Source organism: Melospiza georgiana, chromosome 1, assembly GCF_028018845.1.
Source record: "Melospiza georgiana isolate bMelGeo1 chromosome 1, bMelGeo1.pri, whole genome shotgun sequence".
Lineage (NCBI taxonomy): Eukaryota > Metazoa > Chordata > Aves > Passeriformes > Passerellidae > Melospiza > Melospiza georgiana.
In genome coordinates, this window is record NC_080430.1 from 27606170 (window position 1) to 27622957 (window position 16788).

General features: G+C 39.0%; 1 protein-coding gene across 1 annotated transcript; it reads right to left on the reverse strand.

Annotated features, from left to right (window-relative positions):
* Window positions 1–5663: 5663 nt before the first annotated feature.
* On the reverse strand, window positions 5664–9602 carry NDUFA4 (NDUFA4 mitochondrial complex associated). The gene is made up of 4 exons (XM_058027434.1): window positions 9433–9602; window positions 8739–8827; window positions 8355–8415; window positions 5664–5883 (listed from the first exon to the last, which is right to left on the reverse strand). The coding sequence occupies exons 1-4, from the start codon at window positions 9475–9477 to the stop codon at window positions 5827–5829; spliced, it is 252 nt and encodes an 83-aa protein (XP_057883417.1). The 5' UTR covers window positions 9478–9602; the 3' UTR covers window positions 5664–5826.
* Window positions 9603–16788: the final 7186 nt, after the last annotated feature.

The following is a 16788-nucleotide window of genomic DNA, read 5'->3' on the forward strand; positions in this document are numbered from 1 at the left end:
GATATGAGAAACAGGAAAGGTTTGAGTCATCTTTTTTATCCTCACTCTGTAAACACTGCTTGGCAGTCTAGATCACTTTTAAGTACCCAGCTGTTGTAGTCTGGGCCATCAGTCAACCCCTGACCTTATTCCCCTCTGCCAGGGATTGACAAAAGCAAACAATTGCCAGGGACCTGGATAAAAAGGAGGTCGGGTAGTGGTTCTTCAGAATCCATCCATCCATCTGTGCAAAAGAGTACTTTCATATTTAGGTGTTGTGCCACCAGCATAAAACAGCTCCGGGAAATTTTCTCTCTCCTTATTTTGGGGAGAGTCATACTCAACTGCCTCCTTTGCTACATTTCATTGCAGAAAAAGTGAGAGGGTCCCTGCTCCAATGCTTTGAGTAACAATCTGCTGAAAAACTCTTTCTGGTGATGCAGGATTTAATTTTCATACATAAAAATAAAATTAGATTTAAGATGAAAGATCTTCTGAAATCCTTTCCTATTTGAAAGCGTAAGACAAGTTTTGTCCAGAAACAATAACATAGGTTGAGACGTAAAATACTATGAGCTTAAACTAATATAAATGGTTACTGAGAATTAAGTCATTATGAGAAAGCATAAACTAAAATGCATACAGTTCAGACACAGTTCATGTGTTTATTTTACATTGTTGGAACATTTTAGAAACTGTGCTTCTATGAGGCAATGCAGAAAGAAAGAATGCTATTTTCAAAATGACCCATAAAATTGTTTTTTATTTTTATTTCACACTATGGCACTAATACAAACTTGTCATTAGTAATCTAAATTCAGAAGACAGTTCACCAGACCTTGTTCTGCAGTTATTCTGTTACTGCTTTATTATTTTGCACAGTAATTTAAACCCATTGGAATATCATGCTTTTGTTTTTACTCTCAGCCTAATTCTCACTGCATCCTAATAGGCTAAGCAGTCATGGCTGGTGTAATAAACAACTTCTGCATTGACAAATGTATGCAGAAATTGAAGGACATAAACTAAGAAAGCTCCTGCACTAAATCCAAGAATTTACTGTAATTGATGTAAAACCTGATGCAGCCTCATCTGTCTATCCCATCACATGTCTGTTGCTCTTTTTTTTTCCTCCTGGAATACTTCCTGAACTTACCTACCTTTCATAAGGGGGTAGGAGAGAGATGACTTTCACATGAAAATTTTTATAAAAGGCTTCAATGATCCTTGGTCATTTTAAGCATATTATCTTTATTGCTGGGCTGAAATTTTCTCCCTTAATCTTCAAAAAAAGCTAGGAAGTTAAATTTGTTTGACCTAACATGAAGAACATCTGAAATAAATCATCATGGAACTAGACCAGCAAGTTTGAAACTGGGATGAAATTCCACTTTCTTCATGTTAATAACAAGTTCTATCTTCCTGCTCTCAGTGTAGGGAGAAAAAAAAAGCTATCAGTACTGAGGAAATCTTATTAGATTCAACCCTATTTTTAAACAGCTGGGATCAAAATCTTCATTCAGACACACTGGTGCCACTCCATTAAATTCCAGCAGTGGCACCACTGGTAGAAAAAGAATGGCACTCAAATTTTTCACCATTAAGTAATCTGTTTTCATTACCTTCTCAGCAGTTTGTTTCATTTGCCTGCAGTAGAGAAACTAAAATTAGAAAACATTTCATGTTCATAGTTAGTTTGCTTTCAATGTGAAAAAAACAAGTCTATAAATTTGTCTATTGGATTATGGCTTGTGCAGTTCTCTTGTAAAGTTGTCTTTACATTATAGTGATGAACTGTAAATGGTGTAGTGCATTATTTTGTCCAAAGTAATTCAAATTAATGACCCTAGAAATATTATTTTAGGTGACTGTTATAAAGCATTGACAATACCCATGAATATTACCAGAAGAATTTCTTTTCTTCTTTGCAATGTATGCATTGCCATGTGTTAATAAACTATTTTCGATCATCTTCAGAACTTGCTGTCTCTTGCTCTCTCTTCCACTTGCCAGTCTTGTGTCAATTCTAGTAGGAAATGAATGTCAGGTAAATGCTGATAGTAAACCATCAAAAGTTTGAATATATTTTTCTTGCCTTTACTTGCATACTCATGTTCACATTACCTAAAGCACCACTGATTCTGACTAAAAATAGAAAATTGAAGAGTGGTGATCTCCTAGCCTCTTCACCTTGTTTCTGAGAGAATTATGTTAGCTTAGAAAGTCTAAACATTACTTTATATTTTCGATTAAATGAAACTTTCAAAAAGGAGAAAACCAAAAAAAAGCAAATTATTTTTCTGGTTCAGATAAACATTATTCTGGATGCTAAAAATGGATTTACTTCTCAAGAATGGAAGAGGTTTGTATCTCCTTGCTCTATACTGGTTCATGTCATCCTTAGAAAGTGTTAAGCCTTACCAATCACAGATAGTAGCACTTTGAAATTATTGGGAAAAAAAAACCAAAACAAACACAACAAATTTCTTCCAAACTGCACAGCACCAGGACCAGCACACATTTGGGAAATATGGCATCATAGCAGTGTCCAAAGACAGTCTTAAGAAGCCTAAAGATCAGAGAAGGATATGAAATGACTTGAGCTTCACAGAAACTTCTCATGGCTAAATACTGATTTCAAGACTACTTCTAAGGAAAAGTGAATGGAACACAAGAGCAACAAGTCAACCAACTTCTGGATTTCAAAAGAGAGGACTGAAGAGTAAGTTATGTATTAAGTAATATTTAAAAACCCTACTGTGGCAACAATGTTAATAAACATCTCTTTTCTGTAGTGGTCACAGACTTGTTGGGCTTCACTTTGTACTGAAGAAATAGTTCTACAGCTCATGCAGCTGCATCCATACTAAGGCTGGCCAGTCAGTAGAAACAATAACTTTGTCTGCACTTGCACATCTCTAATTTTTTCAATTAGCTCACTCAAAATACATTTCTAAAACTCCTGTAATAACTTCTCAATCTTTCTTCCTGACAAAGTTTTAAAAGCGAGTCAGCATTAGACATACATTTCCTTATTTTAAAGGTCATTCAATTGTCACACTCCAAACTAACTTTAAAGGTAAAGCAGAGGTTGAAAACAGATCTGAAATGTATTCCTCAGATGACATTTGCCTATAAATCCCACAAAAAAATTAAATTATTCTTTTAATATCAGGCACACCCTTCTAATTTCTTAGAGGCAGCTAGATATTTTATACTTTCCTTACTCCAGGCAAATAAATTTTTGAAGATGTTGTATAAAATACGTGTTCATGTGCCAGAACAACAGAACCCTGTAAATTTTTCTATCCTAGATCCTAGATGGGCAGAATTAATTTCAGATTTTATCACCCTGCTGCATAATCATGATCACTGATAAGGAGGCACAGAATGACTCCGTTAACAGAAATCTGATACAAGCACAATGCTGTAGCATGCACAATGCTTTAATGCAAAAATAAGAGATGACTCTTCTGTATGTGACTCATGAAAAGGACATGAAGACCAAATCTACACTCACCATTCCAAAAAAAATGTGCCACAAACGAAATCAAGTGGCTGTATCCATCTCAGTTGAAATCTAAGACAGCAGAATATCAGCCTCTTTCAGATAACACATCTGCTCAACAAAATTACAAGCCATGACGTTAATGAAGGATTTCATTTTTCCTACTAATTATGGGATTTCATTGTTTCATAAAAGTTAATAGCCAAAGGTAAATGTAAGATGTAACCCTAAGATTCCAAACTGCAGTCACTTCTTCATGCTGTTTTCAGGGAATTCCATCTTTGGCTTCATGAAGAAAGAGCTAGGTGATGGTTTTAAAGAAGCAGTTCTAAAGATCCTTGAGTATTTTAATGCAGACAAAATATTGCCAAGCTGGCTCTCTTTTAACAGCACGCTACAAAAGAAAGGGAGGGGGGGAGGGAAGGAAGGAAAGGAAGGAAGGAAAGGTTATTATGATATTTATTACTTTTAAGTTTGGCAAATAATGGCAACTATTATCCACTATATTTAACATAGAAGAGAAGTATATCCCTACAAGAAAAAGGAGGAAGTGTCCCCTCAGGATAATAACTTCTAGAATAATTAAACTTTGAAGACTTTAAGTTTTGTGCATTTTTAGGAGCAAGCATGCTGTAATAGGCAAAGACAAGTAACACTGAATTAATTGCTTTTTGTTTTTTAGTCTATCTGTATTTAAAGACTTAAATACCTTAAGCACTTGTTAAAATATATTTTAAATAAGCATTGAAGTGCCTTTATTAAGAAAGACATGAACCTCTGCTTTCATCAGCTGTGTACAAAAGGAATAACCTTTTCTCACCCAAGAATCAGATTTACTTCCTGAATATTGGTCTTTCTAAATGTTCAGAGAATCTGTATTTGAAGGGATAAAATTCAAATGAACTGCCAGCTATCAAGTTATAAAATACACTTTCTGTTTTTACAACATACTTTTAAAATTGATCAAGTGTTGCAACAGTTTTATTTGGATCCAGAGAGGAACCATTCCCCAATGACTCCTACAGGCTTTGCCCACCACTGTAACCATGCCTCTTGTCTTGACACACATTTTCTTATTCAGACTTCATGAGAGCCTTTCAAGCAAATGAAAACTGGGAGTGAATCCAGTGGTTCAGTTCATAACAAAAGGATAATATGAACTGCTACCAAATAAACCACATCATTTTACCTACAAGGTCGTTCCATATAAAATATGAAGTTTTGCAAATATCTGTTATTTTGCAATTACCACAGCATAGTCTTGCTTCTTCAAGTTCTTGCTGCTTGACTTGACTTTATTACTTGCAATAGTTGCTATAGTTATCTATATTCTTGGAGTCAACTTTAAGCAGAGAGTATCAAGAACAGCTGTATTCTGACAGATAGTCCAGAATTAATACCCCTTATCCAAGGAAGTGCCAGATGCTCACAGTAAAGCACAAAGAACCCCCCATAAGTTACAGACTTGAAAAGATATTTTTAGTCTTCCTATAGCAAGACTCAGCCAAGTACTAAAGTATAAGATTCTGCCCTTTCTAAAAGGTGTTTTTTGTTCTTACATAAATAGCTAATTATTTCCCAAAACCTGTACCCTCTTCTGCTACGTGCTTCCCTTCATTAAGGGGAAGCATTCATTTCCTGATCTACAGGAAATGAATGCTTCCCCTCCATTTCCTGATCCAGGAAACCATGACAAAGTTTGTAGAAATTTTTTTTTAAATATTGAAAATTGTCTTTCTGTTTATTAAAAAAAGCTGCTTAACTTGAAGAGAAAAAAGAAAGAAAAGAAACACAACCTTTTGGAAAGTTCAGTGTGGTTTTTTTTCTTCCCTCCAGCAACATATGGCAACATCTGCTCCCTCCCTGATGGATAACGACTTGTTGGCATTGCCTTTTCTGCAATCACAACTTCTTAAAGGGGCAAGTACATAAATTCAGGTATATTGAAAAAATATATATGCATACATATAAATACATGCTTTCAAGTTCTTGAAGTTTGGTATAGCTGCATGAGCATGCAGTTATTTTTCTGAGATCAACACACTGAGCATAACTTCACACCAACTTTGATTTCTTGTAGAGGAAATATGAATTGGCTTTTGCTTATTGACAAACCATACAGCAGAACCTGTTAACAGGAGGATATTGTCATTTTGCAAAATGAAAGAGCAGACACTTCAAGTTTTAAACATTTATTAAGCCTCATCAAAACACTTTAAAACGCATGACCTGGTGCTGTGTGAGGCAAATTTACTTATTTCCTGGATGATTAAACATGACACTTGTGCGAACAGCTTCCGGAAGACCTTTCTGTGCAGCTTATGGACATTGTTGTGTTTTTAGAAGTCAGGACGGTCCTTTTTGAGGCGACTGTAATCCATATTGACCGCGACAAACTAGGAAAGAGAAGGGAAAGAATATTAATTAAGAAGTTTGATTGCACATTTTCCCTGGTATTTACTAAAAATATACATCATTGAACTTACACCAGGAAACTGAAAACATTTTTTGAGTCTGTGAACCGGGCACTAATAAACAAACAAAAACCTTTGATAAACAGTAACTTTTTACTATTTATTCTATACCCAGTATTAGAAGCTCTGCACTTAAAATGAGTGGTCTCTTCCACTAGAAGAAACCAACAGTGTCTCCTCTTAACCCCCAGAATTAGAAGCCCATTCAGAGGAACTTCTTACAGTACTGATGAGTTTATCCATTTTGCTCAAAATCTATGGCTCCTGTATACTGAAGGCAAAAGCCAGCTTGCCATGAGGTGCAAAGCACAGTATCTGTGAACAGACAGTGGCACAAAGGAGCATTTAGAGCATTGCTACAAAAGCCAAGTTTGGTTTAGGTAGCTGCATCTAGAACGGCAAAGGATGACAAGGAGGAATTAAAGTCAGAATGGATCCTCTCACATGCTCAGTTTATACTATTATAATTGGATCCTGTTACAAGCAATCCAGAACAACCCAAAAAGTGATGGAGGACAATGACTTTACTAACTCATATGCATGAGAGACTAACTGCAGACAAATTGCCTATTTTGGCATCCCAGCCTGACTTGACAGCAAGCATGTGATAGCACAGTTTTTCTAAAAAAAAACCAAAAATATGAAAAGCACATAACTATAATTTTGATTATTTTTAGTTACACCCAATTTTTAATTCTTTTAAATTTTCTTAAAGAAAACACAACAGCCTACAGCACATTCAAATTACTGCTTTGTCTGCAACTCCTACAGTAATGCTCAGGTCATCAACTCTTTTCTTTGGAAGAAGAGTGAGGAAGTTAATATGACAAAGAGAAGTTTACAATAGAAAAAAAATCCCATAAAAAGCAAGACTTGTATTGCAAGAACTTTTTACTAAAGTCATCCTCAAATTAGAATATATGTCCTTTTCATCTCCCACAAGGCAGATTTGGAAAAAATGTCCCCAATGATTCTCACATCCAAATATGGCAAACACTGAGGCTGTGTTTGTATGTTAAGGCAGAAGGGGAATGCCACACAAGTCATGCACTCTTTTAAAGAATTTGTGCTGTGCACTATGCAGGATTTGCCAAGTTTAGATATTTACAAACCAGCAACATTCCAGAACTGGCAATGAAAACAAAGAATGAAATTTTCTTTTTGGACTTTTAAGGGAACTGCAACCTGTCTTATTTTGTAAGTGTGGGATTTTTCTACTTATTTCAATGATTGGCACAGTAGTATATGGTACCAAACAAGACACTAGCTTAGAAAACACAGTAGGTTTGCTTTTTTTGAAGCTTGAAAATAATCTTAAAATATTTTTAACAGCAATCAAGTAACATAGCACTTCTGTAAAGCATGATTAAAACACGATTCATGTGCAGAGAAGGACAATAAAGCTGGTGAAAGGTATAGAGAATAAATCAAATGAGGGGTTATCTGAGAGAGCTGCTGTTGTTTAGCCTGGAGAACAGGAAGCTCAGGGGAGGCTGTCACTCTCTACAGCTCCCTGAAAAGAGGATGTAGCCAGGTAGGGGCTGGCCTCTTCTCCCAGGCAACCAGCAACAGGACAAGAGGAGGTTCATGTTGGACCTCAGGAAGAATTTCTGCACTGGAAGGATTGTCATACATTGAAACAGATTGCCCTGGGTGGGGGTAGAGTAACCATCTCTGCAAGTGTGGAAGAAATGACTGGACATGGCACTTAGTGCTATGGTCTAGTTGACAACATGGTGTTCAGTCAAAGGTTCAACTCAATAACCTTGATGGTCTTTTCCAACATAAATGAGTCTATGATTTCAGAACACGTGTAAACTACCAAAAGTGTCAGACATCTTTGCACGCTTCCTCATTAGTTCAATGAAATTAGCTGAATATCAGCTAAGGAACATTTCTATTGCATCCAATTACTTACTGGATATTAATTTTGTTAACACTGTTTTGTTTTCAAAAAATCAAGACCTGCAGACCTGAACTCATGGTTACATTAAACACTGACATTTTCCTGCACTGCTTCTCATGAGTAAAGGCCAACAGCTTAGAAAACTCTAGTTCAGTTCTTCTGGGGTTTTGTCCTTCTCCCTGTGGTTTATTTCTGAGCATTAAGAGCCAGTAAATTCTTTCTCTCACTTATAGTTTCTCTTTTCCTTACAGTGCAATAAATATGACTATTTTCATACATTCTTCTTTCACCCCATTATCAACCACCATTAGGAGAGTTTTAAACCTCAAACTCAGCCATCTCTGTCCAGAGTTCTAGAGACAAACAAATGCTGCACAAAAGGAATGCATCAATCATCCAACTACTTTCCCATATAATCAAACATCCTATAGCAGTAGGCTACACCTCTAATATGATGCTTCCTGCAAATCTGTATTTCGCATTTTACCTTGTACTGGTCATTGGGAGCCATTTTGTTCCAAGGTTCTGGGTTATTTTTCTTGTCCCAGCTATTGAGAGAAATGCAAGATGTGAGAGAATATTAACACTATCTTCAAATTGCAAAAAAAAAAAAAAAAGTATGTACTGTGGTTATTAGGTCATCGAATCACCCATCCAAGCAAGTTTCCACAGAAAAAGGCACTGTCCTTTGTCAGCAGTCTCTAGGTATCATGGTAAACAAAGAGATCTCCAAATCAAGGAAAGCTCCACACACCTAATGCCAGGTGATACTGGACCAAGACATTAAGTTGTCCAGAAACACAAAACCCAAGGCAGTGGAGTGTGACATATGCAGCAAGACGACTGGCACTGGGAATTACTGAATACATACCTAACGTCAGGGTTGAACATTGCCAAACGCATCAGATATAGGCTTGCACCAACACCTCCAGATCCAATGATCACAAACAGAGGGATCAACTGGAATAACAACACAAAAAAAATTAAGTTTCATCCTGCAATATAGCAAAATAGCATCAGCAAAATAGCATAGCATCAGCTATGGCAGGCCAAAGAACAATCTTACGGATTTTACAAATACGTGGCCCTCTAAACCCCGGGGATAAGTTCCCTTTTCGCAAGGTATCCCTGGGGTCATTGAAGAACTAGCAGCTATGAAGAGGCAGGGATGAGAAAAACAGTCCTACAACAGAGAGACCAAAACCAAACCAAAAATTCTGTTACATCGCGTTTCTGCAACAGACAACCGTCCCTTAACGCCAAAATGGCCCCTACCGTCTGCGCTCGGATAACAAAACCAAAAACACGAGAGGGCGAGAGTGGGGGGAAATGGTGGGCAAGAAGATCGGAAAGGGCCACCTCAAGCCTTGCAGCACGAGCAAGGCCGCAGAAACCGGTGGATCAAAGGGACCTGGCCGTGTCTGCTCGGCCAGCTCCGGGCAGTCCAGGGGTTCGGCACGCACAGGAATGCCAGAGACGGATGGGCCAGGAGGAGGCGACCGGCGCGGCCGGGGACACCGAGCCACGGCAGGGCGCGGGGCCGGGTATCGGGTTCAGGTACTCACGGCCGGGTGCTTCTTCGCGTGGGTGAGGATGGTGCCCAGCACCATGGCGGCGGTGTCGGGGTGGTGGTGGTGGTTTGGTGGGTGCGGGCGAAGGTCTCGCTCTCTGCGGGCTCCGCAGCGCTGCCTCCCCCTTCAGCCGCCGAGCCCCAATGTCACCGAGGCCCCCGCCGCGGCAGGTGCCGCCGCCGCAGCCCGGATGTAGCAGCTCTGGCGTTCGCCTGCGCGCCCTCCGCCGACTCGCACCGGCCGCCGCGCGCAGCGGAGCCCCGCGCCGGCCCCGGCGCGCTCCCCGGCCCGCGTGACTCCCGCGTTAGCGCGGCCCCGTCTCGCCGGCAGCGCGGGCACCGCGGGCGGCGGCAGGCACTGACCCGGGCACCCCGGGGCAGCCGGGCAGCGCCGCCCCACGCCGGCCCCTGCCGCGCGGGCAGCGCCTGCGCCCGGGTAGCGCCTGCGCCCGGGATGCCCGCGGCAGGCAGGGCCCGGGAGCCGCGGCCGCCCGGCGCGGAGGGTCACCCGCCTGCTGCCCCTGTCACAGAACGGGCCAGGTTGGAAGGGACCTCAGTGGGTCATCTGGTCCTCCCTGCCCGAGCAGGGTCATCCTAGAGCACATGGCACAAGATTGCATCTCGACGGGTCTGGAATATCTCTCGTGAAAGAGATTCCACAACTGCTCTGGACAGTCTGTTCCAGTGTGTGGTCAACTGCACAGTAAAGAAGTTTTTCCTCGTATTCAGGTGGAACTTCCTGTGCATCGGTTTCTTCCCGTTACTTTACATCCCATTGCTTGGCACTACCAAGGAGCGCCTGGCTCCATCCTCTAGATATCCCTTATAGACGTCAATTAAATTCCCTTTCAGTCATTCTGTTTTGAGGCTGAACAGGCCCAGCTCTCCCAACCTTTCCTCTAAAGAGACGTGCTCCCCTAATTGTCCTCAATAACCCTCCACAAGACTCTTTCCAGGAGCGACCTGTCTTCTACTGAGGAGCCCAGAACTGGACACAGCATTCCAGGTGCAGCCCTCGCCAGGGCTGAACAGAGGGGCGGGATCCTCTCCCTCAGCCTGCTGGCAGTGCTGTTCCTAATGCCCGCCGGGATACCGCAGGTCTCCTTGGCCGCGCGGGCACGCTGCTGCCTCATGGACAGCTCGTTGTCCGCCAGGACTTTGTTGGTGCTGCCCTCACACCGCCCAAGAGCTGCTGCCCCATGGGGCAGAGCCTGCCATGGCCTTGTGAGGCGCCTGCCTGCTCCCTTCTCTGCAGCCATGGGTACCTGCACGCCTGTGCCCTCAGCTGCTGGGCTCCCTTCACAGGGCCTGAGCACTCACCAACCTGGGTTAAAACTCGAAAGGGTGGTTTAAAGGTGAGGCAAAACAGTGAGGTTTTTTTTGTTGTTTTTTGTTTTTTTTTTTCAGATTGCCAGTTTAACCTGGATCACAGCTAAGTTCAGGAACTTGTACAAATGGATTTGACAAGTCATTGTGTGTCACAAGAAAAAAAAAATAGTTTTAACAATGTTATCTTTGGAGCAATGCGATTCTTTTGCTTGTCTCCTTCTTTTGTTTCAGAGTTCATAAACAGAAAAAATGTATAGTTGGTGTGCTCCAGGAGTCTGTTACTCTGTTCCAGTCTTCATTATGTCATGACAACAGTACTTTTCCATTTTTTTTTAATGGAAAGAATATTTTGCCTATGTTAAAACTATGAAAATAATACTATTGCTGCTATTCTTCTATAAAAGAGAAATGCATGAAAGAGTAACTTGGAAGGTTACAGTGCTCCCCTTCTAGCAGAGTAGTTGAACTTTTCACCATATACCTGGATTGCAGGAGATGCCAGTTGCTGCAGGAAAACCAGGGAGCAACCAAAGGGTAGATGGATAACCAGAAACTGGGGCTGTTTAGCAAAGCTCTGCTCAGACTGCAAGAGTCTGCTTCCTTATGCACAGCCAACATATGGCTAAGTGGGAAAATTTGGAGACTACAAGTATCCTGTTTCTACACTACTAAGGGAAGAGCATCAGAGGTGCATTATTTCCACTAGGCTATGTCTTGAACACATATTTTTAGGAAAGACATTATGATTTTTATATGCTTTTCAGTATAATTTTTTTCACAGTGATTTATAGTTTTTGCTGTCCTATGCTTTTATGAATTTAAAGTGGTGTAGTACCTGATCAATTTGCAACATTTGTCATGCATTTCATGGGCTTTCATAAATTTTTGTCATTTTGTATGTCAGCTTTTATTGCCTAGGCCTGTATGGCTCAGCTGTTTTGTTGTTCATATACATGCCTTATTATTTATAACACCTGGAATTTTGGGTATGGGAATGCATTTTGCAGACATAAAAAATTACAGTTTAAAAACAATCAGAAATCAGATATTTTCATTCTAATTTTGAAAATTGCAAGTTAATATTTTTAAATTTCACACAATGCGGCAGTGCTAAAAATGCAACCCCTCACTTGCATCACTTGGCAAAATACACAGTATAAACTCAAAGTACCTCATGGCATCTTGATGATGGATCCATGGTTCTGAGAAATACCTACTCAGCTGCCAAGTTTGAGTGCTTGTACTATGCTATGGTTATATAAATTGTATGGGTTAATTTATAGTAATGCTGTCAATAGATTAGCCATACTTGAAGATTAGCAATTTTCTGTAACTTATCAACCCTTTCCCAGAAAGACAGTGAAACACTGGATAAAGGTGGATAATTTTGCCACTCTCGTATCTGTCACTTAGCTACACAAGCTGAAAGTAAACACATTTATTCCTTCTTAAGGTTTTGTACCTTTATGTTCACACCTGACAATTAAATTTATTATCCTTTAGTTAGACATGTTGCTTCCTTTAATCTAAGTAAAGTTATTTTTGTGTAGATTTTTGCTTTTTAAATAAGTGGATGCATAAATGTTTCAGGTATTTTGGCAGGATTTTGTGATGAACCAGCCCATTAAGAACTAGGGGCTAAATGTGCAGTAGTGCTCAGCACTGCTCAAAAATCAAGTCCTCAGGTTATTCTGATGCTTTGTCATTTATTTTTTCCTCTTGTCTGTTGTTCTCCTGTACAGCCTCATGTCATGGCTTCTGTCTCCCACTGTCCCTCCTTGATTGTCACTGTACCTTGTTCCTGTGCTTAGGCTCATTTGAGCTTTTGACTTCGGAAACTTTTCTTCTATTCCAGATGCTTTGTTTTAGTTTTTGGTGGCCTTCCTGTTTCTAAAGTCTTAATTCCTCAAACCTTACCTGCCAATATGAATTGATTCATAGAAACCTGCAGATTTCTAATCTGTTCAACAAGTATGGTATGTCTCATTTTTCTTAGTTTAAGGCAACTGATTTTAGCCACAAATGTAATCAAGTCTGATCTCCCGAAGAACAAGAATCAGATAATAAAATCAGGTTACTTAAGAATTGCACTCTTAAGGTTTGACAAAGTCAGTTCATTAAAAAAAAAGACAAAATTATAGTCAATTTGAAATTACTTATTTTACTTGGAGGAAAATAGGAAGGAAAGATTAGTAGATTTGGAAATGTTCCAACTGGTTAGTGCTCAAGAAACTAAATTCATTGTGAATTGTCCTATAGCATCAGGACATTTTTCTCTGTTAATCTGAACAATAAACTGAGGATTTCTGTAGGCCTCACCAGATTTTTTAAAAAGGCAAAGACTTCTAATGTTCTTAGCAGAGAAAAGGAATTATAGGAGAACAAAATATATTAAAAACCCTCAAAAAATATGTAAAAATGTAAAGCGTAGCTTACCTGTGATAAATACACAGGGATTTTGTGATTTTATTTTATTTTACTGTTTCTATTTTATTTTTACTGTCTGTTCCCTCTGTTGTACATACTTATATTCCTTTCTCTGTACTTAGCAGGAGGCAACAGCAGAACAGGATCTATGTGTGCAGACCTCTGCCAAGCCCATTGGGGTGACATCTTCCTTAACATCTGACTCATATTTGGGTTCTAACTCTGTGAAATGGAATGGCTGCATATTCTGTTCTTGCATGCTTGGTCTAGAGGCCATAAGGAGACATGGGGGACATGGATGGATGGATAAAGGCACTAACATTTGAATATAGCAGTTTGTGATAAAATCTTCCATTAAGTGTAAACATTGCAATTGTTCTGAAAAAAAAAGGCTTAAGAATTTCATAATGTTAGTTAATTGAAATGCTATGCTTATAGGAAAGAAAAAGTAGAAAGAAAAAAATTAAGATTAGAAACAAGATTTTTTTTTACACTGCAACAAAAATATGTCTAGCATTTAAGAAACTATGGTGAAAGGAAGTAAACTACTGGAAATTTGAAAACTAACAGCACAAGGGATATAACAAAGAAGAAATTAAAAATTATTGGTACTGAGATATAGTATGGAAATATTCTACTTCTCTCATTTATGTGTGTCAAAAATATGTATTGATAAAGGTTCCTGTCTCCATATATCCATTAAAAGTACACAAAATAAAGGACAGGGCAAAAGAATAATAGCCAATAATCAAATACTTAAATTAATTGTGGTCCTTGTTGTTGCTTACTTTCTAGGTTCAAAATAGCAAGTGAAAACAGCTGATGTTTATATTTAAAATATACTTTGTTTTAAGTTATATAATCTGCCAAAATTTAGGATGCAGAAATACAGGCCTCACACAGCTTTCACCCAACTGGATGGCTTGAATGTGACCAGAAGACTGCAAAAAATTACTGGAATGGTCCCCCTAAAAACTACACTGATCCAGTACCCTTTTACAGATAATCTCTTTCATGGAATTGCATCCATAAATGGTATTTCCCTGTAAGCTTCTCTTGTGTTTGATTTAAACACTATCTGGACTCTAAAAATAAAAGATGAGTTTAATGGATCAATAGAAATTCCAAATCTTCACTAAAAATGTAAGCAGGACTGGTACCTGAAACTCTTAACTAGATGCTGCTTCAGCTATTCAGCAACAGCTTACTGGAGGTAAATTAAAGGTGCTTCTAGTTCCTGTCATTGTCTCAAGGCTTTTGATCTTTCATCTTAATACAGAAAGTTAAAGTATGCTTTTTAGTTTCTGCTATGGAGTAAGGAGCAACATGCTTGAGTAATAGTTCAGGACCATTCTGGGTAATTTCTTCTACATATGCTGGAGAAGAAGTAGATAGTTCTTATGAGTCCTCTGCTCTCATTTTCAAAACTTAAGCTGGCCTTTGGTTCATCTTTTGTTTGCACATAGTTTTAGCAAAATGTACTCTCATCTCAGCTGGTTGGGTTTTTTTGGTAGTTTTTTGGTGGTTTTTTGTTTTGTTTTGTTAAATGCTGGGAATCTATCCAACTGAGACAAGTCATGGATTTCCAGGTCTGGCATGACAGTGTGAGTGACACTAATAAAAACTATCATATTTCATCAGCTATTGGCTAATGATTTCTAAAACTTTGATCAGGGTTAGCTCTTTGATTAAAGCTGTTCTCCTTTGCCAGAAAATAATAGTTTGGTCTTGACAGCCCTTTCCAGGACGTAGTGCTGCTGAGGAGAAACTGCTGCAGATGCCACAGGAGTGACTCAGACAATCTGGGAACAGAGCAAACTGCTTACAGGCAGCCTCTGAAATGTAGAAATACACACACACACACACAGATACAGAAAGTATAACTGTGCAGCAGGAATGATACATGAGGTCACAAATTCACTATACATTCCAAATATTAAAGAGAACAATATAGTATTAACAAAGAAACATGAAAACTGTGCATGTTTATAAAGTATAGTCTTATTGCTGTGGGACTATCTGCAAAAGCTGTGCCAACAAAGGATTATGCAGTTAGAAAAGAATAAATAGATTTTGTATTCTAATTTATTTTCCTGTATTTTTTAATGCCATGGAGAAAGCCAGTACTTTTAATGGAACCACATTTTGTAGAAAGAATAAGGCTTCCAAATCTAACAGTTTCAATAAGCCAAAACTTGTTCTCATTTACGACAGTGATAGAGCCTTTAGAGGACAGGATGAGACATAATTCTGATCAAGCTATTTTCCACAAACCTAGGCTGGAGAAAAATCTCATCTGTCTTCCACTAACAAGAGCTGCATGCTTTTGGTTTCTCTATGGACAGGGTAACAAGGGATTCTTGCAATTTAAGAACAGGACAGATACTGCTATTTTGGAAGTAAAGATGTTATTCATATACATTATTTGCCACTCTTTTTTGCTGTATGTTTAGAAGGAGGTTAGTATTTACAAACTAGACAGGATTACTGAATAAATATTACTATAGAATGTTTTTCAGGTAGTTGAGAAATCCAGTATGTTTTATGCATTGCAGCAAGAAGAGATACATAATTCCAGCTGCTAATACCAGATGACAGAATTATTATTGATTACTTTAGGAGTCTTTGGATCATGTTGCAGATCCTGGCACTGTTGGGTAGCACAGAGCCATCTGAAAAGGATGGGTGTGGAGTGTGTTTTGCATGTGTTTCAGTGAGTGACAATGCCCTGGGGGTAATGCATTCTATTAGAAATGCAAAAGTTAGGAGTTTAGTTTAAGCAAGTTTGCTTCTTAAATCAGTAGAAAGATATGGGTGGTTCCCAGAGGCAATCCAAGGTAGAATCAGGATAAATCACTCTTTCAGGAAGTCATATTTGTCCTTTGCCAAAATCACTGGAGATAAAAGCTGATGCACAGGGATGGACTTCAGTTGCATTTGAGAAGATGTTTCTGGGTAAATCTCATGCTTACATTACGCTTCAGAGCAAACCCAAGATATCTGCAGTATCCTGATATGAACCTGGGGAGACTTGGAGTGCTTGTGCAGAACATCTAATAATATCTGTTTCTTGCTATTTTCACATGGTTTGTGCTGTGCAAAAACATTGGTTTTGGGGTTCCTGCTGTGAGGGCTATGACATCAGACACTGCAGTGGCTGATGAGTTTTGTAAGAGGCCTGATTTTACAGACATGGCATATAACTGGGGAGAAGCAATTGGTTAGCAATGTTAGCAATGGTTTAAACCTTTCTGTGGCTTTGCCAGATGAAGTATAATTTGGGCATAAACAAAATTGGCATGGGAGGGCAGTGACAAGTTCTTGTAAAGAAGCTCTAAGCCATTGTCCTTTTTCAATATCTCAAATTATTACATTTTTTTTGAATGATTAGTACTTTATGCAGATAATTTCTAGCATAGTGGAACATGAAATCCAGCTTGTCTCCTTTCTGGGTAAATAATAAATAAAAAAATAAATATGCTGTACTCTCTCTATTTGGGAGAAGGAAGATAGACCATGTTTCAGCCTGGATGCAAATTCAAGTGCTGCATCCACATATTTTGAAGAATGACATTTTTTGTCTATGCTTTTGTCT